This window comes from Xenia sp. Carnegie-2017, unplaced genomic scaffold, assembly GCF_021976095.1.
Source record: "Xenia sp. Carnegie-2017 unplaced genomic scaffold, XeniaSp_v1 HiC_scaffold_19, whole genome shotgun sequence".
Lineage (NCBI taxonomy): Eukaryota > Metazoa > Cnidaria > Anthozoa > Malacalcyonacea > Xeniidae > Xenia > Xenia sp. Carnegie-2017.
This window is the reverse complement of record NW_025813481.1, coordinates 11,707,943-11,731,874: the sequence shown is the minus strand read 5'-3', so window position 1 is coordinate 11,731,874 and position 23,932 is coordinate 11,707,943. Positions and strand designations below refer to the sequence as shown.

General features: G+C 34.5%; 2 protein-coding genes across 2 annotated transcripts; both read left to right on the top strand.

The window, feature by feature from the left end:
* The first annotated feature begins 4,772 nt into the window (after positions 1-4,772).
* Positions 4,773-11,065, top strand: LOC124439055. Its single transcript, XM_046989261.1, has 2 exons — positions 4,773-5,958; positions 8,890-11,065. The coding sequence occupies exon 2, from the start codon at positions 8,951-8,953 to the stop codon at positions 10,703-10,705; it is 1,755 nt and encodes a 584-aa protein (XP_046845217.1). The 5' UTR covers positions 4,773-5,958; positions 8,890-8,950; the 3' UTR covers positions 10,706-11,065.
* A 373-nt stretch (positions 11,066-11,438) lies between these two features.
* LOC124439454 lies at positions 11,439-21,332 on the top strand. The gene is made up of 3 exons (XM_046989679.1): positions 11,439-11,712; positions 12,358-12,414; positions 19,880-21,332. The coding sequence occupies exon 3, from the start codon at positions 19,896-19,898 to the stop codon at positions 21,330-21,332; it is 1,437 nt and encodes a 478-aa protein (XP_046845635.1). The 5' UTR covers positions 11,439-11,712; positions 12,358-12,414; positions 19,880-19,895.
* The last annotated feature ends 2,600 nt before the right edge of the window (positions 21,333-23,932 follow it).

The following is a 23,932-nucleotide window of genomic DNA, read 5'->3' as shown; positions in this document are numbered from 1 at the left end:
TTTCTTTTGTTATCTCACATTGTTCTTACCATCTTTGCAGGGACTAAGGAGGTTAGAAAGTCTTAACGAAAGAGGAAAAAAAGTTTAAAAATCGCCAAAAAAATAAAAATTTTGAAAAGTATCTTTCCTGTGTCCAATCATTATTACAAACAGCTATTCATTATCAATCAATTAAATTCGCCCGGATGGAGGGCAAATTCAGGTCCCCGTTGTATTGCGACCTTGTTTCGTGAAGCACTAAAAAAGTATACACGAAGAAGCCCAAACCATTGTGCCATCTGACATCCAGCTTTTGTTTGGCTCGTTCTTTAATAAACTGCATGTAAGTTTTTAAGTTCTTAAGGAAATTTATTAACTAAAACGTTAAAAAATGTTTTTTACGAGCTGTTATTGTAATTACATGTTGTTTATAAGCTATATGATATGTCCATTCAAAGAAACAACAAACAAAACATTTTTCTTCCTAATTGTAATCCTCAGAACAAGATCTTTAAGACGATACTAAACACAAGTAAATTGTAGCGTGTTAACTTCATCAAAATTAGATATATATAAACATGTCAGTTAAGTACCGCGAATATTAATTAACGCAAAAATGCTCTACCTTTCCAAAGCTGTAGATTCGCTCCTGGAATTTCGGCCACAATAATAAAGACATATTTGTAATCCTCAGAACAAGATCTTTCAGACGATACTAAACACAAGTAAATTGTAGCGTGTTAACTTCATCAAAATTAGATATATATAAACATGTCAGTTAAGTACCGCAAATATTAATTAACGCAAAAATGCTCGACCTTTCCAAAGCTGTAGATTCGCTCCTGGATTTTCGCCCACAAAAATAAAGACATATTTGTAATCCTCAGAACAAGATCTTTAAGACGATACTAAACACAAGTAAATTGTAGCGTGTTAACTTCATCAAAATTAGATATATATAAACATGTCAGTTAAGTACCGCGAATATTAATTAACGCAAAAAGTCTCCACATTTCTCAAGCTGTAGATTCGCTCCTGGAATTTCGGCCACAATAATAAAGACATATTTGTAATCCTCATAGCAAGATCTTTAATCTGATACCAAATACGAGTATATTGCAGCGTGTTAACTATTTCAAAACCCGGCATATTTAGACGTTAGTGAAATAATGCAACATGACAACTTGCCTATTAATTAACGCAAAATGCTCTACCTTTCCAAAGCTGTAGATTCGCTCCCGGCCACAATAATAAAGACATATTTGTAATCCTCAGAACAAGATCTTTAAGACGATACTAAACACAAGTAAATTGTAGCGTGTTAACTTCATCAAAATTAGATATATATAAACATGTCAGTTAAGTACCGCGAATATTAATTAACGCAAAATGCTCGACCTTTCCAAAGCTGTAGATTCGCTCCTGGAATTTCGGCCACAATAATAAAGACATATTTGTAATCCTCAGAACAAGATCTTTAAGACGATACTAAACACAAGTAAATTGTAGCGTGTTAACGTCATCAAAATTAGATATATATAAACATGTCAGTTAAGTACCGCGAATATTAATTAACGCAAAATGCTCGACCTTTCCAAAGCTGTAGATTCGCTCCTGGAATTTCGGCCACAATAATAAAGACATATTTGTAATCCTCAGAACAAGATCTTTCAGACGATACTAAACACAAGTAAATTGTAGCGTGTTAACTTCATCAAAATTAGATATATATAAACATGTCAGTTAAGTACCGCGAATATTAATTAACGCAAAAATGCTCGACCTTTCCAAAGCTGTAGATTCGCTCCTGGAATTTCGGCCACAATAATATAGATATATTTGTAATCCTCAGAACAAGATCTTTAAGACGATACTAAACACAAGTAAATTGTAGCGTGTTAACTTCATCAAAATTAGATATATATAAACATGTCAGTTAAGTACCGCGAATATTAATTAACGCAAAAGTCTCCACATTTCTCAAGCTGTAGATTCGCTCCTGGAATTTCGCCACAATAATAAAGACATATTTGTAATCCTCAGAACAAGATCTTTAAGACGATACTAAACACAAGTAAATTGTAGCGTGTTAACTTCATCAAAATTAGATATATATAAACATGTCAGTTAAGTACCGCGAATATTAATTAACGCAAAAAGTCTCCACATTTCTCAAGCTGTAGATTCACTCCTGGAATTTCGGCCACAATAATAAAGATATATTTGTAATCCTCATAGCAAGATCTTTAATCTGATACCAAATACGAGTATATTGCAGCGTGTTAACTATTTCAAAACCCGGCATATTTAGACGTTAGTGAAATAATGCAACATGACAACTTGCCTATTAATTAACGCAAAAATGCTCTACCTTTCCAAAGCTGTAGATTCGCTCCTGGAATTTCGGCCACAATAATAAAGACATATTTGTAATCCTCATAGCAAGATCTTTAATCTGATACCAAATACAAGTGTATTGCAGCGTGTTTACCGTATAAAAACCGTACTATCTTGAATCCTGTGGTACCTTCACAGTCCACTTTGCATGGCTGTAGATTCGCTCCACGAATTTGAGCCACAAAAGTAAAGATATATTTGAAATCCTCAGAAAACGTACTTTCGGATGTTACCAAACACAAGTATTTTCCAGCGTGTTTATTTCTTGAAAATTAGGCCTTTTTAGATGTCAACATTTATGCATTGTAAACATCGCGCAATTATTTAACGTAAAGAGACAAAAGCGGAAGTAGTCTTTAAAAGGCTGTAGATTTGCTCCAAGACTTTCGACCAAAATAAAAATAGTATAATCCTTGTCTAAATAACTTGGTCTTTACAACGGCACCAAACACGTGTGCATCTTTTGCTTTTTTGTAGCAAAAAATACGGTTTTTTTCTATTTTGTTTCTGAAACTGATGTTATTTAATAATATTAAAATGAATGTGGTGTCAACTTCACACTTTATGCTAATTTTGAATGTTGTGGTGAATCCTGTGGTGAATGTGAGGATGAATGTGAGGATGAATGTCAGGATGAATCCTGTGGTACCTTCACAGTAGTGAATTATTCCTTGCCCAAGTTCTGTGTTAATTTAAACAAAATCAAAATAGCATGTACTTACGATGTAAACGTTGATCAGCTCGTTGTACCAAATATATATTCTTTCTTGGGTGAAAAATTTTAATAGCTAAAGATCGACTTGCCACTTGTAATGAAGTATTAAGAAGACACGTGCAAAATAGTATTCTGAGCCCGCAAAGTTCCTTAACGTCTACAACGATTCACGTTTCTTTTATTGCATATTTCGCCAACTGTGTCGCATCGGTCGCATCCGCGTCATAACGTTATCAAACTATAAATTAAAATTGATTTTTATCAACGCTGACACAGCGAACGCATATTGATATAAATGTTCAGAAAAAACGAACGGCGTGATTTTTGTATTCGACATTGATACAACGTTAAGGTTCATCTTAACGTTCAACCGACGTTGAAACAACGTCAGACAATAATGACGGGCACGCGACCAAAAAATCACCTTAAACTAAGGTTCATCTTAACGTTCAACCGACGTTGAAACAACGTCAGACAATAATGACGGGCACGCGACCAAAAAATCACCTTAAACTAAGGTTCATCTTAACGTTCAACCGACGTTGAAACAACGTCAGACAATAATGACGGGCACGCGACCAAAAAATCACCTTAAACTAAGGTTCATCTTAACGTTCAACCGATAATGAAACAACGTCAGACAATAATGACGGGCACGCGACAAAAAAATCACCTTAAACTAAGGTTCATCTTAACGTTCAACCGACGTTGAAACAGCGTCAGACAATAATGACGGACACGCGACCAAAAAATCACCTTAAACTAAGGTTCATCTTAACGTTCAACCGACGTTGAAACAACGTCAGACTATAATGACGGGCATGCGACCAAAAAATCACCTTAAACTAAGGTTCATCTTAACGTTCAACCGACGTTGAAACAACGTCAGACAATAACGACGGGCACGCGACCAAAAAATCACCTTAAACTAAGGTTCATCTTAACGTTCAACCGACGTTGAAACAACGTCAGACTATAACGACGGGCATGCGACCAAAAAATCACCTTAAACTAGGGTTCATCTTAACGCTCAACCGACGTTGAAACAACGTCAGACTATAACGACGGGCACGCGACCAAGAAATCACCTTAAACTAAGATTCATCTAAACGTCTAACCGACGTTGAAACAACGTCAGACAATAATGACTGGCACGCGACCGAAAAATCACCTTATACTAACGTTCATTTTAACATTCAGACAACGTTGTTTCAACGTTACAACATAACTTCCTTACCTAATGTTAATGTCAATGTTCAACTAACACAACGTGGTTAAAATTTGAATAAGATAAAAACGTGATAAGAACGTTGAATTAACGTTATGTCATAACGTAACGTAAGTACAACCTTCAGCCAAAGTTAAGAAAACGTCGTGTGCTGGCTGGGCAAAATCATACGACAGTTTTTTCATGATTGCACAATTTTCAGTTATTTCGCTGATTCACAAAATGATAGCGACTTAATGCAAAACATTTTAATTTCAAATTGTAGGCCATTCATTTGGGTGGATACACTGCAAACCATTTTTACTTTATTTAGTGAAATTAGGAAAAATAATGAATGGGACAAAACAAAATAAACCTTCTCAACAATATAACTAAATTTTTTAATTTATTTTAAAAAAAATTAAAAAAAATATTCACGACATTCAAAGTCCCTACTCTACGAACACTATTCAGTTAAGAATATTCTAGAATATGTATAATGAATTAAAAATCTCAACCTTAACTCATTCGTGTTAATATAGCCAGTAGAGACTGTACGGACTGTAGAGTGTGTATAGCCTGTATAGTGTGTACAGCCTGTATAGTGTGTTTAATATGCATCTCTCACTCACTTTTTTATTGACGGAATTTCAACTATTTAGCTATAAACAAAACAGGCACAGTTTTGGTACAGTTTTTTACATGGACAATATATCCGGTGAATTTTGAGATTGTTAAAAATCTTGAAATGCAACTCAGTAACTACAAAACAAAAATGACAGTTAAAAAGTACTAGCTTAATTCTACATTGCTTAGCAATGTTGTAAACAAGCAAATTTTTGCATATAGTGGCTGCTAATTAGGCGATTATCACAGTATGAAATTTACGAATCAATTTATTTCGAACGTATTTAGATAACTCGAATCGCTTTTCTGGGTAGAATATAAAGCCAACCGTCTTTACTTGGAAAAATTAGGAAGGCATTTCAATAAGATGCAACGAAATCAACATTGTCAACGCACTGTTCCAAATGAAAGGAAGCTCAAGTGAAATTCGGGCGAATTCCGCTCGTGCCCATAATGATTTTGCGTGAAATTCAATCAAAACGTTTAAAATTCACCAGAGTTGATAAACTTTGTCTCTTTAAAAAATTTTTGTTATATTAGTCGTTGTTCTTTGCGTTCATTTGCATTTATTTCCCATGTATTTCATCAGTCGCACCGTCGTCAGTCATACCATGATACTCCTGTCATCAATGCGAATCAGGTGGTAATTATTAAATCCATATGACGTCTTGAAGATGAATTGCGTAAGTAATCACTTTCGTCTATTCAATGAGGAAAATTAAGCTTTTTTTCCAGTATGAAAAACCAAACGTTGGTAGTCGACAAAGATTTTCCAAACAGTACATTTTAACAGTACATTTTATCCTGGCTGCGTGTGAGTATATTTGCTGTGGCAGTCCTCTCTCCCACGCAAGGTATCCTTGCGGGGCATTTTAAAAGTAGCTATCAGAAGAAAAGTTTTTTATAACATATAACACCCGCAAGGATATTTTGAAATTGTTAACATTTTTAAGCATATGTCTACGTTGCAGTTAGAGGTTTTAATCTGTTAAAGACGAAATTGGTGACGAAGTGATTGATTGCAAAAGAAAAGGTACGTTACATAGACTAAGTGCTGTTTGATTTGTGTTGTAATGCATTAGTAAACATTTCAGAGCACATAATCATAGTGCCAGAAAAATTTCCAGCGTTGAAAGGTTAGATTCAATAGCAAAGAGCCTGTCTCTGTATCCTTTATCCCCCTGCATGCGCCAATCTCAAGAAAAAAATTCAAAAGAGTGGTTCGTTGGGCAACCGTGAAAAAAGTAGAAAAATTATTTGAGGCGATGTAACTACCATCTTGAACTCCATATCATTTGAGGTTTTATTCGCAACATCATTCCTTAATTCTTGAAGCCCATAATGACCCACGCTTTACCTTTCCTAAAAATTGAGAAACAGGAAAGTTTATTAAACAGATGTGAAAAATTGCACAATACGAACTAATGCAGTCAGCATTCTATGACTAAAATCAATATGACTCGCCACATTAAATGTTTCGTTAAGGTCCAATCTTTCTGCGTTACTCAGCTGAATGAACGTTTTCGCATAAACAAACAGCTTGTCCCTAATAATGTGATTGTGTAATTTTCAACGTTTTTTATAAAACTCACATCTTTAGATAACAAATGACTTATTAGGACTATGACAAGCTATTCTTCTAGAATGGCGAGAACATCATCATTGCATGACAATAATTATTTGAGAGGGGGTGGATAAAGAAACCTTGTATAACTAAAGTGCATTTCTCGCCGTTTTAATAGCTTCACTCAATAGCAGCTGCCTGAGTATTTATTTGACAATAATCTTGATATGTGTATTTCAAATCCTTTTCTCATGAACCTTGCAGTTCCCAAAAGCGTTATTTTCTCTATTACTGCATAACCTTTAAACCAATACTTAATTTTTCTATTATTAACACAAAATAAGTACCAACAGGCCTTAAACAAAAACAGTTTTAACTTCCTTTATTTACCATTTCTTTCGAATATCTCTTTTTAAGGACTCATATCGATAGTTCTGCTATCACAAAGACACGGGTTATCTTTAATTACACATGTTTGCTGTTGTTTGTCGGTGAAAACAATATCAGGCTCTCTGAGCTCAAAAATGTTATTGCATTAGATTAAGTAGTTCCATAACATTTTGGTCCTGTACCAATAATATTGCAATTATTTTCTGTTCCAACCAGCTCCTTGCTCTATCACTTCCATGCTAACCACACATTTCCCATTACGTACATTACGCTTCCATTTCATCTTTTCAACACTTCCTTTACACTTCTTTTACATTTTTCCCAAGACAAACTACTTTTGAGCTTTTCTTCTAATTTATCCTTGTACCAATTCCTTCTTTCTTTCCATTCCATAACTAAAGACTGAGTCATTCAATGCACTGTGGAGCGCGTGGTCACGTTTTCTTACATAACTTGCTCATGTCATCTTGCATCCAGCCAGCAGGGGTTGCAAATAATTCTTTTACATTCTCCCTGCAGTTGGCGCTTATTCTGATCCACAACTCTTCCGATTTTTTTCTATGCTCTCAATTTACCGTCTGCTTGACAGTCATTTTCACTATTTTCTTATATTCTACAAGTATTTGGGTTTTTCATCTTTGTTGGTTTAAGTTTGTTTCCAAACTAAACTTCCAATCTAATCTTTCTTCCAATTTTTTTATTTCATAAATTGAAGTCAACCTCTTATCCAATACTCGTTTGTTTCAAATACTTGTTTCTCTGTGCCTCTTTAATCCATTTATTGTTTGACGTTGTCAATTAACATGCTACCCGTACTTCGATCTTAAACTTCCTTAATATTTACTGTACTTGATCTTATTGTAAACTTCCTTAAAATTATATCGTGCAAATATATTCTAACAAGTTCTCTCTTCACAATAACATGTTTCACACATTATATCATCTTATTGACATCTACCAAATGCATGCTCCGAAATCAACATATTTTCAACGCTAGGCCCTTTCTCTATTTGCTGTGGTGCTATTGGTCTACCATTAAACATCTCTACCTCCACTCTTGTTTTCCCTCTTCTTCTTTATTTAATTGATTCGGTTATTCTCATCCCTCCTTTTTTCCAAACTTCTTATTTTTTTCTCTTAAAACGTTGATTACACGAGCCCGGTAGCCGGGATTCAGCGAAGCGTTAAATGATTTTGTCAAATGGAAACGATTCAATACTTATCATTAGATAAATCTTCTCAAGCAACTTCACAATATTCCGATTTAAAAACTACACGAAAAATTATTAAAATAAAAACAACCAATTTGCCCTAATTTAAGAATTACAACAGGAATGACGTTTGGCGCTTACTTTCAATCCCTTGAAATCATCGGGCTTGCTTGTCTCTATATAATCTGGCCCAAACTTGGTATTGTTCCTATTGGTTTACTATTCCGCTAATTGCATATACGCATCAAATGTTTTACAAATAACATTTCCTACATGTTTTTAGATGTAGATTGTCCAAATGAGTGCAGTCCAGAGGGGGACTGTTGTTCATGTTGCCTGACGTTTCGGCAAACTAGGCTGTAGAAATCAATATTGACGACGGATAAAATACACATCTGACAGTGTAATAGTTAGATTATACGAAATTATATTTTAAAGTCAATCTGTTTACAAATGTTATCTGATAACGCTTAGTACTAATTTTAGTATGGAGCTACTAGCAATAAAGTTCAAACAAATCCATAAAATATCACAAATAAGTTAAGTTATTCACATCGCTTCGACGCTACAGTAAAACTTTAAACCAAAATATAAATTGTGTGCTGAAGCAATGATAGGATGCTTGCGGCAAAGCCAGCATAATTTCTCACTCCCACTATCTAAAGAACTTGATAATTTTGCTGGAAAAGTCACTAAATAGCACGGGGGAAAATTTAAGGAAGCTTCACTACTGGTGAATGCCCCTTGATAACAATGAAATTTTCCATTGTAATACCTTATTGTGCAAAACCTATTTTAGATTGCTGAATCAAAACAGAGCACAACTCAGGACTGGCCTACTTGAAGACTTCAAGCTTGCAATGGATCCAATAGCATTAAGTTGGGAACTATTGTCGGGTTTTTCAGTAGGTGGGAAACCACTCCTGGAATTACTAGGTGTAATCGACAGCGAATTAACCATATTAAAAGCAATGTGTAGAAAAGATCTCCAAAGCAGCATCAGTCATTTCAGGAGAGGTGTAGAAAAACTAAATCTCCCAAAGTCAATTGAAAACAAAGAATATGAGTCGCTACCATCAAAGACACTACAGTCGGCTAAAGAGTCGTTTATCGAGGCGGACAGAGAAGCAAACAAGGCATTTCACAATAAATCATTAAAAATTGAAGAAAAAATAACTGCGTGCATGATTTGCATCGCAAGTTCTATTCTTCGACATTTTAATGATAGTGAGGCAGCAGAAAAGGATGCTATGGTATACTTGAAAAACTTGAATTCGTTGCACGAGGTAGGAAAGCTTTTTTCTTTTCCACAATTAACCTTTAACAAAAACCAGAGGGACAAAAACATTGAAAATGTACTGATGGTGAATTTATTACTAGCCAATTTCATTTCAAACAACACATTTATAAAACGAGCTGTTCTTGACTGGCCATTAATTGAATCAGGTGTGCACAAGTTTCATCCTTTGTATTTTAAAGATATTGAAGGAATCATGAGTTCTTCCACACCTTGGTACGAATCTCGTTTTTGTAAAGATGAAGCTCACCTATTTGTCGACAAAGAAATCACAATAACCAACGAAGGAGAAGTGCTGATTTTTTCTGGAAAAAGTCTCCAAAAAGTCGACAGCGAAACAGGAAAGCTTCAACCGTGGTGTAAAGAAAGTTGTGAGATTGATGATTGGCAAGTTAGATGTATGACAGCTGATAACAATGGCGTGGTATATGTTCTTTCTGGTTATGGAAATAAGAACACTTGGAACTATCAATTGACAGTTTTTTCAGAAGATGGCGCTATCCAACAATCTACTTTGAAGTTTCTTGACAATATAGAGGCACGAAACTTGTTTATGGCCGTCACAAATGATGAAGTAGTTGCTATTGCATTTGTTGAAGGTGACCAACCTAACATCAACCTATGTGTATGCTACAAAACTGGTTTTCTCTTTCTCGAACCTTGTAGGATTATAGGCATTAATAATCCACTTGTTGACGAGTTGAAATCTTTGTGTTTTTCTGCTGATAGGCAAATAGCCATGATAACCTATCGAAATCCCCGTGAATATTACAGAATGCTTTTCTACAACATGGAAGCAAATTTATCAGATTGCATGAAATTCAAACCGTCCCTTGATGAGATCAAAGAATATGATCAAGTTATTTACACACCACTCTCCAAGTGTATCACAGGTTATTTCTTTAATAAGGATGCTTCAAAGTTATTGATCGAGACTTTTTCAACTGAAACCAAAAAACTACAGTCGTCGCTCGTATTGATGAAAGCAGGATATGATTTGGGATTGTTTAATGGCTCATTTCGTATTGTTTATCATGATAACGGAGGAGTGGCTTTGGTTACAAAAGAGTGCATAGTTCATTTAACAAAAAATTTAGAAGAAAATCCCAGTCAAAACCGAGTGTTTATGGATAGGAATGAGCCTGGCCTTTCATCAGCAACAAAAAAGCCTGATACCAACCATAACGTTCGTGCCTACAGCGTTAAAGTAAGAAAAAGAAGTGAACGAAAAAACGAAGACAGCTCGGAACAAAAACTTGAAAAGAGTTTCAGTCAAGGAAGTTATTTTAAGACGCTTAAAGAGTTGGAAAAAAGTTGATAAGGCGGAGTTGTACTCCAGTATCTAATGCTATTACTCAATTCAAACAAACAAAAGGCAAAGTATTCATTGAGTCGCACGTAGAAATACGTTATTATCGCACATACTCTAATTTCATTGCTTCAAAGCAATATTGCATGGCAATTCGAGGTCGCAAAAATATCAAGATGACAAAATTTTTAGACAAAATTTTACCACTAGCACTGTCAACTTTCATACATATCACGATACTTCAACATATATATTTTGATCAATGTTTATTGTGGGCACTAGAACTCCTAATGTCTTATATGAAATTATAATAACAGCATGCACACATGTCAAATAGCAACAATGTCAATAAATTTATACGTTGCTTAATTGCTTCCAAGCTTTTAATGAGTATAGATACATTGGTAGTTACAGAATACAAAAAAACTGCAGAAACTACTGAAGTATATTTCCTAGTTCCTATGGAGACATTTAGTGTGAATGTTGTAATGGTTTCTACAAATACAACAGTGGCAGCCTATGTTATATAGTCCCAAGTCTATAAACACAATTCAGTCAACAATGTTTTGGATTCGTAATACCTTAACACTAAGAATAATATTCTCGACTTTCCTTTACACAATTTATCATTATATCCAGTGTGGGGTGTGTAGCCTATGTAGTGTATGTCTAGCAAGCTGAGTGTGTGTAGCCTGAATAATTGCATAGCCTAAATCAATACTAACTACATTGCTCAGAGATAATGGAAACGAGCAAATTTTGGCAGACATCGCGCGGCTGCTAAAGTGTTAATTGTCACGAAATGAAACTTAAATAGTATAATTATTTCAAATTTTTTTCGAAATTATTTTGGCTGATTTAACAATATGGTTATTAATGCAAAATATTGGATGACGAAATTGCTGGGTAAGAAACAGTGCTAAGTTTTTTTATGGCAAAAATGTATAAGACTATTGAACGAGATGCAACGAAATCAACGTTTTCAACCAAATGCTGACACATTAAAAGACACGCAGGTGAAATATTACGTAATTCTTTTATACCCATACTGATTTTGTGTCAAATGCAGTCAAAACGTATGCAATTCACCATTCCTGAAGTACTTTATCTTATTTTTAAATTGGTGGTAAATTTTCCATTGCATGTTCCATAGTGATGTACTTGACGATCGCAATGTATTTCATTAGTGACGCCAGAAATGATTTTAATTTTGGTCATCGATGCGAATCAAGATTTAATAATAAATCCCTGTGACGTCTTGATGATGGATTGCGTAAATTATTAGTTTTCTTTATTAAGGAGAGCAGCCATTAAAGAGAGAGAAAATTCTAGTCAAAATTTATTTATCATTATATTTTTTTCATCTGTGGACTAATTTCTGTTATAAGCTTACTTTACATTTATCAAAAGTAATGTACGACTACCTACTTTTCCCTTCTTTGATTTAACCTTATCAGCTTGTTGGATACGTGAATAAAAAATTAGTTAAGCATTTAAAATATTCCTCCAATCAATTCCTTCTCCCCGTTTGCTTTGAAGAGGACAAAAATCTCTTTATAAAACTCAACTCCCGCAAAGATATTTTGAAATAGTTAACATTTTTACATTTCATCAAAAGTTATATATCAATGTTGCAAAACATTGTTCGACTGATTTTGAAGGTTTTAATCGAACGGAAGCAAAACTGGTGACGAAGTCGTAGTTCGCACAAATTTACGGTAGGTCATACAAATTTAATTAAGTTGTAATGCATTAGTATACAATTCAGGGCACGTAATGATACTCCTAAGAAAGTTGCGTAGCGTACAAACGTATCTTTCATTCGCCAAGAGCCTGTCTTTAAACAGTATGGCTAATTAAGCAACCATGAAAAACGCGAAAGAATTAAATAAGGCGACAACCTAGAAACAACTCCATATCAGTTGAGGTTTTATTAACAACATCATTCCATCAACATAAGTAATGATACGATTTATAAAATTTCCGCCGGGAATCTTTTAACTTGACTGAAGTATTTTCAGTTATTACTTTCATTCATTTGGTCATGAATTCTTGAGTTGGTCATAGTTAGTTCGCAAGTCGACACACAGATGGTTGGTCCCAGATAATAGCCAACGGCCTACATGCGCACAATAGTTAGGAAATGAGAAAATTGAATAAATAAATGTAGGAACTGCAGAAAATTAGAAAACATAAATCAATGCAACCAGCACTCGATGACAACAGTCTACATGGACCATTGCAGAAAATGTGCCTTATATTTACGATTACGACATTGAATGAGCTCATCGTATAAGCAAATAGGTTTGTTTTTGAACATGTGATGAGTAATTGGCAACTTTTCTCATATTACACATATCTTCAGCTTTGGACAAGCGCTTCTTCTAGAATGACGAGTTAATGATTGTTGCATGCACAACATAGTTATGGGGGATTGGGTTTGAGAAAGAAACCTTATTTTGGTTAAAAAGTGTGCATTTACGATGACAACAGTCAATATGGACTATTGCACAGAATGTGCCTTATATTTCCGATTACGACATTGAATGAACTCATCGTATAAACAAATATGTTTGTTTTTTAACATGTGTGAAGTAATTGTAACTTTTCTTTTAATACACACATCTTCAACTTTGGACAAGCGATTCTTCTAGAATAATGAGCTAATCATTAATGCACAATATAGTTATGGAGGAGGGGATTGAGGAAAAAACCTTATTTTAGTTAAAGTGTGCATTTTCGGTGTTTGCAATAGCTTGAACTATGTAACGCATAAAGTTTACAAATAGTAGCCTATTCATTTCATGTACCGTACAAAGCAAACGCACAAAACAAATTTAAAAATTATAGAAGTTTTGCTATGGATTTATCATTATTATAGATAATGCTAGTATTTTCCCACAAACTCAAATCTACCTGCCTACAGGAGGTAAGCTTCGACGGAATTGCTCATTTTAACTACATCTCCATTTCTCTCGTGATCATTGCTTTTTAAGAAATCGTTAATTTCTGCAACTGCTGAAGCTTTATATCAGTGCTCAGTTTCTCTATTCTTTCCCAAATAAGTTCTAACTTCCTCCAAAATTAGAGGAACATTTTTAATTTCTTTTATTTACAGTTACTTTCGAATATCTCTTTTCAAACAGTCTCTGTTATCACCAAGATTCACAATATCTATAATTGTACATGTTGTTAATTACTCGTGTTTCCTTTCGGTTTACTCAAGTATCATTCTGTGAAAGAACGGTTTTCCATGGTTGACCCCATCTGGTTTACCTGTTTCCCACCCTCCAATCAAGTACAATGGTGGAAGATTTTCTTGATGTTGGCTCCCAATGGAACCACACATATGAGGAAGACTTAGAAAAAATGTACTTTTGGGTAGCCCATTAGAAACGCTTTTATGATATTCTTAACAAAGGAGTTTAATTCCTATTTGGGCTCATCCTAAGTGCTTCTGACCTTTTCCTCCAAGATTTCTGTAAATCACTTCCTCTTTATCAATGGCCTATTGTACTCTTTTTGTGCTAAGAAAGAGGATGCTGCAAACTTTCCTTATATTCTCCCCATACTCCGTACCTATTCTCATCCACCATTTTTCTGATTTTCTTTCATGCTCTCATTTCATCATCTGCTTTTGTAGTGCACAGACAGATGCTTGCTGAATTGTTGTTGTATTTGAATCATTATCTTCTTCAAAATCTGAAAGTACTTTTTCTAACTGCGTTTTTCTTCGTTAATTGTTTGTTGTTTCCAATCCAGATTTGTCTAAGGCATTGTACTTTTTGAAGAGATATTTCTTCACAGTTTCATTACTTTCGGATTCGTTAACGTTTTTACTATTTATTTTCACGTTGTTGCTTCTCTTTTAAAATCCCTCCTATAAGTTTCATTGAAGAACCACACTATAATTCGTCTCAGCATGACATGTTTTTCGCATCATTTTTCTCTCCTTTTGTTGTCGTCCTGTGTACACATAGTTTTTTTTTCATTATGTCGTACATCGTTCTGCCCATAGCATATACCCTTTTACTGTTTTATAAAGATTATTTGTGTTGCTGAAGTGACTTTCCAAGACCCAAGTCTGTCCTTATTTACAATGCTTTGAATTTCTCTAGGAAAACGTTTATCATTCTCATTTCTCTCGTATCCTTGTTATCCTTTTTATTGCCCATGAACTTTATTGCTATCATCTACTTGAACGTTTTCATCCCCTGGATGACCAACATTTTCTTTCCTCTAAATAATAATTTCTTTATCCTATTCACTTTCTACACCATGATCTTTACTTTAATTTTGACGATATCTTACACTTAAGGTACGTTTACACACAGCGCTTTGTCGGGCCGACAATGACGCCATATTACGTGTTCTTGCCATATTTGGAAAGTCGCCGACTAAAAAAATCGGATGAAAATCTATAACAAACTACAGATTCGTTCCCGATTTTTACTATGTTGCTATGGCTTCAGAAACAAGCAAATTATGATTATCGAAAAATCATCAAAATGTTTTCTTTCAACACGGAAAAAGAAAGTGCTGAAAGCGTCGTTGTTTTTATTCAAAAGCAAAAAGCTGCAGAGATTTAGAAAAAATAGTTAAGAATATGTTCTTAAAAAAAGAAACACGGCAAATTTACCTTGATTTGCACTTTTATACTCACACCGATCTTTATATTTGTTTTCTTCTTTTCTTTATTTTTTGAAGCAATAATAATAATATACATTACCTTCGTAGCTACAATGACAACTTTTAATTTCGCTTTGCTATTGTTCTTCGACATATTTGTTTTCTTTTTTGAAATCGCGTAAATACATCGGATGCATTATTTACACACAACGATTTGTCTTTCACGACAAATGTTCCATATATGGCAAGAATCACGTAATATGGCGTAAGTGTCGGCCCAACAAATTGTTTTGTGTAAACGTACCTTTAGTCTTAGTTCCTTTTTGTCCATCAAACTCATTGGCTTCCTTTCGAAATATCTTTATATAACGCTTTTGGCAATAAACGTCCATTATCTTACCAAGGAAGTTCCTTTTTAAATCTAACTATATCCATAATGGAGCAGTTAAAATTTATTTTGGCTAACGCAAGATCTACAACTCGGCTAAGAAAATGTCACGAACTGTGACGTAACCAGCACTCAAGTTTGTTCATGCTACGTAAATATTTTGAAGTTCACTCACTGTACGTACAACATAAATGAATGAACTTAATGATGAAACATTTACGTAGAATAAACAAATTTGTAAGCTGGTTACGTCTCTGGTGACAAAAAACGCCCAAAGACAGACTGTATATAACATTATAAAGATTGTATACACGTAGTGTATTTAAAGTGCATATAAACCTTATGGCGTTTTGGTCTTGTTTGAAAGACCATGTCTTAAAACACATATTCGTATTAATAAAAATAGAATGTAAAACTTTTCTTTTAATCCCCCTTCAAAGTCTGGATTTTGCACCCAATGTTTTCCCGTATGGGCTCTGGAAACGAGTTGTTGTTTCATACATCCGCCGACGTCATGCAAGTAACTAGTAGCGATTGTGGTCTAATCATTGAGGTCTTATAGAACTCAGCAATTTTAATATGACAATTTTTAGTTGACAATGTTAATTTGACCGTGTAAACGACAAAAAAGTTGTCAAATTTTATTTAATAATTGCCTGTTTTGAAAAGCTGGCGTGCTAGCTTTTATGTGACAAATAAAAATTATCACATACAAAAAATGGGTCGTGTAGATGGCTGTCAAATAAAAAGTCTCACATATCAAGGAGCGAAGTAGATCACAGGCTTCACATAAAACAAAACATGGCGGGTGATAAAAAAAACTGGCCCGATCAAGTGGGGAGTTGGTTTCTCGATACTGTCAGAGAAAGAGAGAGTATTTGGAATACCAAAAGTGAGCATTACAAAAACAGAAATATGAAGAATGCACACTACCGGGAAATACAGCAAGCAATCAAAGTTGAACTGCCAAACGTTGATTTGCCAAGCATCAAAGGTGAGTGATAAGATTCTAATGGAGTCGAAAGAATTGCATTTTAGCGATGTATAAACATTGTTTATATTCTTTGGTTTGCCTTAAATCGCAAAGAAAAAATATCTTGTCCTGCTTACATGGCAATGTGTTTAAACTTCTAACTCAGCTTGTTTGCAGGCCAAAATTGGTAAAGGAAAACATATCCATCTTTAGCTTTATATACTATTATTTGGATTCAAATAAGTCTATTCTAATAAAATGTCTGGCTTAACCTTTTAGCAGAGATACAGAGCTTAAGAACATTTTATAGAGAAGAAGTTTGAAAAATAAGAAAAAGCCGAGGTACAGGAGGTGGGGCTAGTGAAGTTTATGTATCAAAATGGACGTTTTTTGACCAGTGCAGTTTCCTGGATGAATTATATCACACAATCGTAAAGTATTTACAAATGCTATTGATGAAGGTTTTCCACCAGACAGAGAAAACCAATTGAATGATTTAATTATTGATAATGAAGATACAGGAAGTGAATGTAGTTTCATTTCAAGCTCAAAGAATAGAAAACAATCACACAGTCCATTTCTTGAGTCAGCAACATCTGCCTTGAACCAGTTGGCAAAATAAGCAACATCTGCTCCTAAAGACCAGTGGGATATTTTTGGTAAAGATGTAGCACATGCAATGCGTGGTCTGGCAGATAAAGATATACAAAGACGTGTTAAGTTTGCCATACAATCGACTATTTTTAAAGCCCCCACGGGCTCAATACCAACCATTTTATCAAGCAGAACAATCAATAAATAATCAGCTTCAACCACCATCTTATTAAACTAGGGTATTTTAAATGAACATGTTTCAATGATTAAACTTCTACATCAAAATAACTTATACATTTGTTTTTGAGTTTCCTTTACTGTATTTATGTGTATATAAAGGGCAACATCAACCAGCAAAACAAGTTTTCATATATTTTTTATATACAAACGAGGTAAATTTATGTCATTGTTATAATTCCTTAGTTTGTCATTGTCCATTTAAAATCAACTGCCCCTTCTTCAAAGAAATAGTCTTTAAGAGCATTTCTGATTTGTCTAGCATGAATTAATGATGGGTGGGCACTGGCATCTGGCTGGATGTCACATATTTTATTTTCATTGCCTAATTGTGTTCTTCAAGAACCATTCACAACATTTCCTACTATATCTTCAAAGTCCAGGATGGATGTGTGTAAAACTGGTCCTTCTGACTTATCAAAAGGTCATGCAGTGCCATGCAGGCCCTCACCACCTGCATTGCATGTGGAACATTCAACTCCAATGTTCTCAAAAGACATCTAAATCGACTACACATCAATCCTAATGCATTTTTGACAATTCTTTGTGCTCGTGAAAGTCTATAGTTAAAAACTTTCTCATCACCTATTGCAGTCTGGTGTGGATATGGCTTCATTAGATTTTCATTCAAAGCAAAGGCCTCATCTCCAAGCAGAAAGTAAGGTATAGGCAATAATGTATCTCTTAGTTCTTAGGCTTGTGGGAAATAGCATGTCTTGCGTATGTTTTTAAGTGACTGTCTTTAAAAATTCCTCCATCTGACTGGCTGCCAGGGGCTCCAAGATCAAATGAGATGAATTTAGCATCTGCATCTGCAATTGCCAAGAGGACTATGCTAAAATGTTTTTTATAGTTAAAAAAACTCAAAGGCTGAGTTTGGAGGTGCACGCAAATTGATATGTTTACCATCAATGGTGCCAACTGCAGTTGACAAAACCCATTCTGAAACAAAAAAAAATATTATCTTTAGATCTTACAATCTACTAGTGTAAATAAATTATTGGAATAAATTCAATACCTGTACTTCTGCTTGTGCTGCAATTGTTTTACTTACAAGACATCAAAAAATTCAACATCACTATCACTGTCTTCCAAAAAGGTAGCACTTTCAGCTTCAAAAGTCTTGATTAGACAAAATAACTCTAACAACCTACAACAACATGGTATCAACTGCAAAAATTAAATTTCAATTACAAAATCTTTGACGAATTTAAAACAAGCTTCCTTCATCGAAGAAATCAGTCTCACGCGGAAAATATACAGGATTTAAAACAAAAATCCTTACCTGTCTACAATTCATTTCAGAAGGCGCACTTTCTATCATCAATGCCTTTGCAAACTATTATACCGTCTGGTAAAATCTTCAGGTTTGAAGTGCAGCGAGCAAATGCTCCACATCTTTGCTATGGGGCATTTCGCTCGTTTTAAAGGGACGAAATGTAGCCACTTTCTCTTCTTTTTCTTTTTTAAAGGATCTTCTGATCCATAAAAAGAAATGCCGTGAAGTCCTATGCCCTTTCTCGGGCAAGGAACGCTAGAACAGCCAGCAACTATACTGCAATTAAGCATGTCAAAGCAGATATTTCACTATATCAAAGCAGATATTTCACTATATCACAATATCTATTCTGTGACTATATTTTTAATGCATGCTTGCTGAAATGTTACTTTCATGACGTCACGCTTTCCTCAAATGACCGCGCAGTTCCAGTATATAGCCGGGAAATCGAGCAACTCAAATAGCCAGTTTTTTGATAATTTTAATTGAGTGTAGCACGAGAACTATTGGTCCAACGAAGAAAAAAAATTTGGAATATAACGTTTTACACCACGATTCAGTATACAAAAAATCCCATAAGCTTTATATGCACTTTAAGTAACGACAGAACGCAATTATATTTGTGCTCAGTCGCTGAAAAAACAATGCATGAAATATCATTTTCTAAACAAATTTAGGGGCTTATTAAATGAGCCCGAATAGCCGGGATTCAGTCAAGCGTTAAATGATTTTGGCAAATGGAAACGATTCAATACTCATCATCAGATAAATGTTCTCTGGCAATTTCACAATATTCTGGTTTGACAACTACAAAAACATTTAAAATGAAAACCATTGATTTATCTTAATTTAAGAATTACAACAGGAATAACTTGGCGCTTAATAAACAGTTGTAATTTTTGCGCTTGAAGTTTTGACTCCTTTCAATACCTCGAAACCATTCACGCCTCACTGAAATTCCGTTAGCCGGGATCATGTAAGCAGCCCATAAATTATTATTTTGCTGAGAAGTCAGCATAGCACGAGCCAAATACAAACTTGCTTTGCTAATGTAATACCTGTATTATACAAAACCAATTTTAGATTGCTGAAACTTGCGATGGATCCAATAACAATAAGTTTGGGCGTGATAGGAGGTTTACAAAAAGGTGGGAAAACATTGCTGGAACTCCTAGGTGTTGTTGAAGGCGAATTAACAATATTAAAGGCAATATGCAGACAAGATCTCGACAGTAGTATTAGTCATTTCAGTAAGGGTATTGAAAGACTGAAACTTGCCGAGTCAACTAAAAACGAAGAATTCGAGTTGAAAGAAGAGCGAAAACAGTTGGCTGAAGAGTCTTTTACAGAGGCAGACAGAGAAGCTGGCTTAGCATTTCATAATGCATCATTAAAAATTGAAGACAGAATAACTGCATGCAAGATTTGCATCGCAAGTTGTATTCTTCGAAATTTTAATGATAGTGAAACAGCAGAAAAGGATTCGATGGTATACTTGAAAAACTTGAATTCGTTGCCCGAGGTCGAAAAGCTTTTTTCATTTTCACAATTCACACTTAATAAAAACAGGAGGGATAGAAACGTTGACAGCATAGTGATAACCAATTTATTACTAGCCGATTTCATTTCAAACAACACACTTCAAAAACGAGCTGTTCTTGACTGGCCATTGATTCAATCAGGTGTGCACAAGTTTCATCCTTTGTATTTTAAAGATGTTGAAGGAATCACGAGTTCTTTCACACCTTGGTACGAATCTCGTTTTTGTAAAGATGAAGCTCACCTATTTGTCGACAAAGAAATCACAATAACCAACGAAGGAGAAATGCTGATTTTTTCTGGAAAAAGTCTCCAAAAAGTCGACAGCAAAACAGGAAAGCTTCAACCGTGGTGTAAAGAAAGTTGTGAGATTGACGATTGGCAGGTTAGATGTATGACAGTTGATAACAATGGCGTGGTATATGTTCTTTCTGGTTACGGAAGTAGAAACACTTGGAAATATCTAATGACAGTTTTTTCAAAAGATGGTATTGTCCAACAGTCTACATTGAAGTTCCTGGACAACAAAGATGCACGAAATCTGTTCATGGCCGCAACACAAGATGAAAGAATTGTTGTTGCATTTGTGATAAGTGATCAAAGCAATATCACCGTGTGCGGATGTAACAAAGATGGTGAGCTTTTTCTGAAGGCGCTAAAGGCAAAAGGCAATCGTAATCCACTTGTTGGTGAATTAAAATCGTTATCCATTTCTTCTGATAACAAAATGGCAATCATAATTCATCGAGAGGAACGTTTTCGCAGATTTTATAAACTGTTTATCTACAACATGGAGGGAAATCTATTAAAAGTCATGAAATTTAATCCAAGCGTGAAAGAAATCAAGGCATATGATCAAGTTATTTACACGCCAGTCTCCAAGTGCATTACAGGTTACTACTTTGAAGATGTTTCTTCAAAGGTAGTGATTGACACTTTCTCATCTGTCACGGAAAAAACATCAGTCGTCGCTCATGTTAATGAACACAGAATATAACTCGGGTTTATTTAATGATTCTGTTCGTCTTGTTCACCATGTCAACGGAAAGGTGGCTTTGGTTACTGATGAACGTATAATTCACTTGAAAATGCACTGTGCTAAGAATGCCAAGCCTGCTACACATTTCGATCGTCAAGAATGTGCACAACGGAAAAGTTCTACTTACGGTTTATCCCAGAAAGGTACCTTCTCAGCGGAAAATTTTGCTAAAGTGATGCTTGAGATTATTGAATATGTTCGTAAAAAAAGGGGGAAAACTGACGAAGATGTGGAACCCGACTCTGAGAAAGACACCAACCAAAAATCGATTTCTCATCTTGATGCAAGGCCGCTAATAATGCAAATTTTATTCTCTCACGTCATGCATGATCTTCGTGGGCAGACCAAAGTTAAGTAAAAATTTCTGAAGATTGTTTTGGTGCGCTTATTTCATGTAGTTGAAAGTGAGCGAGTTTCAAAGATGTATGATATATATAAGCTTGTGTATATAGCTTGCTTTTCTATTAAAAACTGCACCTGCTTTTTATAAGTTACGTAATATTCATGATCTTAGACACGTAGCGGCGTGCGAGATATGAAATCACAATTGCAAACATTTGGGTAACCAGCAAAAAAGTGAAAAATTCAAACACAATATCTGATCGAAATTTTAATTAATCACGAAATGTTTTCCATTTTGAAATTTATTTATTATGGATTTTGTTACGTTATACTACATTTGACATAATGAATTATGGATTTTTCACATTATTTTTCTGTTCTTTAACTTGAACTACAAGTTAAAGTAAAGAATTCGTTCAGTTCACGTGGAAATATCAGAGCCCAGCTAAACTGTCACAATGTTTTGGCGTAACATCATGCAACCCTGTTGAAGAAGATTGCAAATAGTTGCCTGAACAATCGAAATCGTGAAAGCGATTGGCCAAAAAACATTTCTATAAAGGCTGATGGAGAAGATAGGAAAGTATTTACTGATTCATTAGCGTGCAGAATTTACATAGCAAAATCAGTTATTTAACATTTTCACAAAAGAGAGGAAGATGAACTTAAAGAGCTTAAATGCCAAAAGTTAGAGCAATATGCTGTTGAAATTTGAAATTGGACGATTTCTTTTCGAACAAAACATCCCAAAACAACAAAGTTCTAAATTTTCTATGATTAACTATACTCAAAAGGCTTTTATTATCCATATTAAAAGAGACTTAAAAAGCCAAGTGTTTCAACACCTTGGTAAGTGTCTCGATCACTTGGGGATGAAGATTAGCTGAAACATTGAAATGACTTCAAACAATGACAAAGAGCTGCTTGTTTTATGGGAAAGCAATCACCAAAAATTCGACAACAAAACAAAAAGCTTCGACGGTAGTGAAAGGATTGTCACTTCATTTAAAACAATGTACGTTGAGCAAGAATCTATACTCTGAAGTACTTCAATAACAAAGAAGTGAGATACTCCATGCACGTAAAACTTCAGTCTGAACACAGGAAATGATTAAAAGCGGAGCTTAGGGGTTTATTACGTCTTGTTAATAAAAGTATATCTTTTATTAACTGTGTTCGCGTCATCTACTTCCTCTCACCAAGATAAATCAAGCTTGTTCTTTTAGCCAATTTAGAGAAGCTAACAACTTATTTGAGATTTTTTTCCCCAGTAAGAGTTGTTTCTGAATATTTTTACTATGGCTACTTCATGTATAAACCACAGTTAATAGCACAGCACTTATGGAAAGCAGGCATTATCTTTTATTTAATGTAATGTAATTTTATTCTTACTCGATGCATGTTTTACTTATTTATATTTTTAGTTATTATATTTTGTATTTTTTTTGCCGCTGTAATCTCTGATTGAGTTTGTGGTAAATAAAGTTACAAATTACAGTTGTACGTTGATTTACGTAGTGCATATCAAAATACCTTAATCTTCCAACATGCAAAGAATATAGACTTCAATACATTTGAGCAATTTTACACTCCTTAAAAGAGGTTTTTAATGAGCACTGGTCGTTCAATATATTTGAACAAGAAAACCTCATACTCGAAAAAGATTTTTTTCATGTGCACTAGTCACTCAATACATTTGAACAGTAAAATTCTAAACTCCTAAGAGCTTTTTCATGTGCACTGGTTGTTCAATACATTGGAACAAGAAAACTTCAGACTTCTTGAAACAGTGTTTACATGTGCTAGGTTGCTCAATACATTAGAAAAATAAAATTTTACACTCACTTAAATCATTAACGCACAATAGTAAATTATTTACGTAAACTGTAAATAATTTTTACATACTTGTTCTCTGTCTCAGATGTTTTAACAAGATTTTAGAGCGCTAAACCAAGATGTACCAGTTCCAGGTGTACTTTCAATTGCTCTGCAAATAAAAGAATGTTCGAAAGTTAAGACTTTAAAAATCTACAAAAAATCATTGACAGCCAATTTGGTCTAAGTCATTACAAATTAGTTCATCTCGAAGGTATTCAGGGGATTTACAAATTACTTGACGCAAATTATGCTAATTTTAAAGTGTGGCCCACTCAGTTGGGAGGGTGCTAAACCTTTTAACATTATTCGGTGAAATTTTAAAGAATAATGGTTCTAAA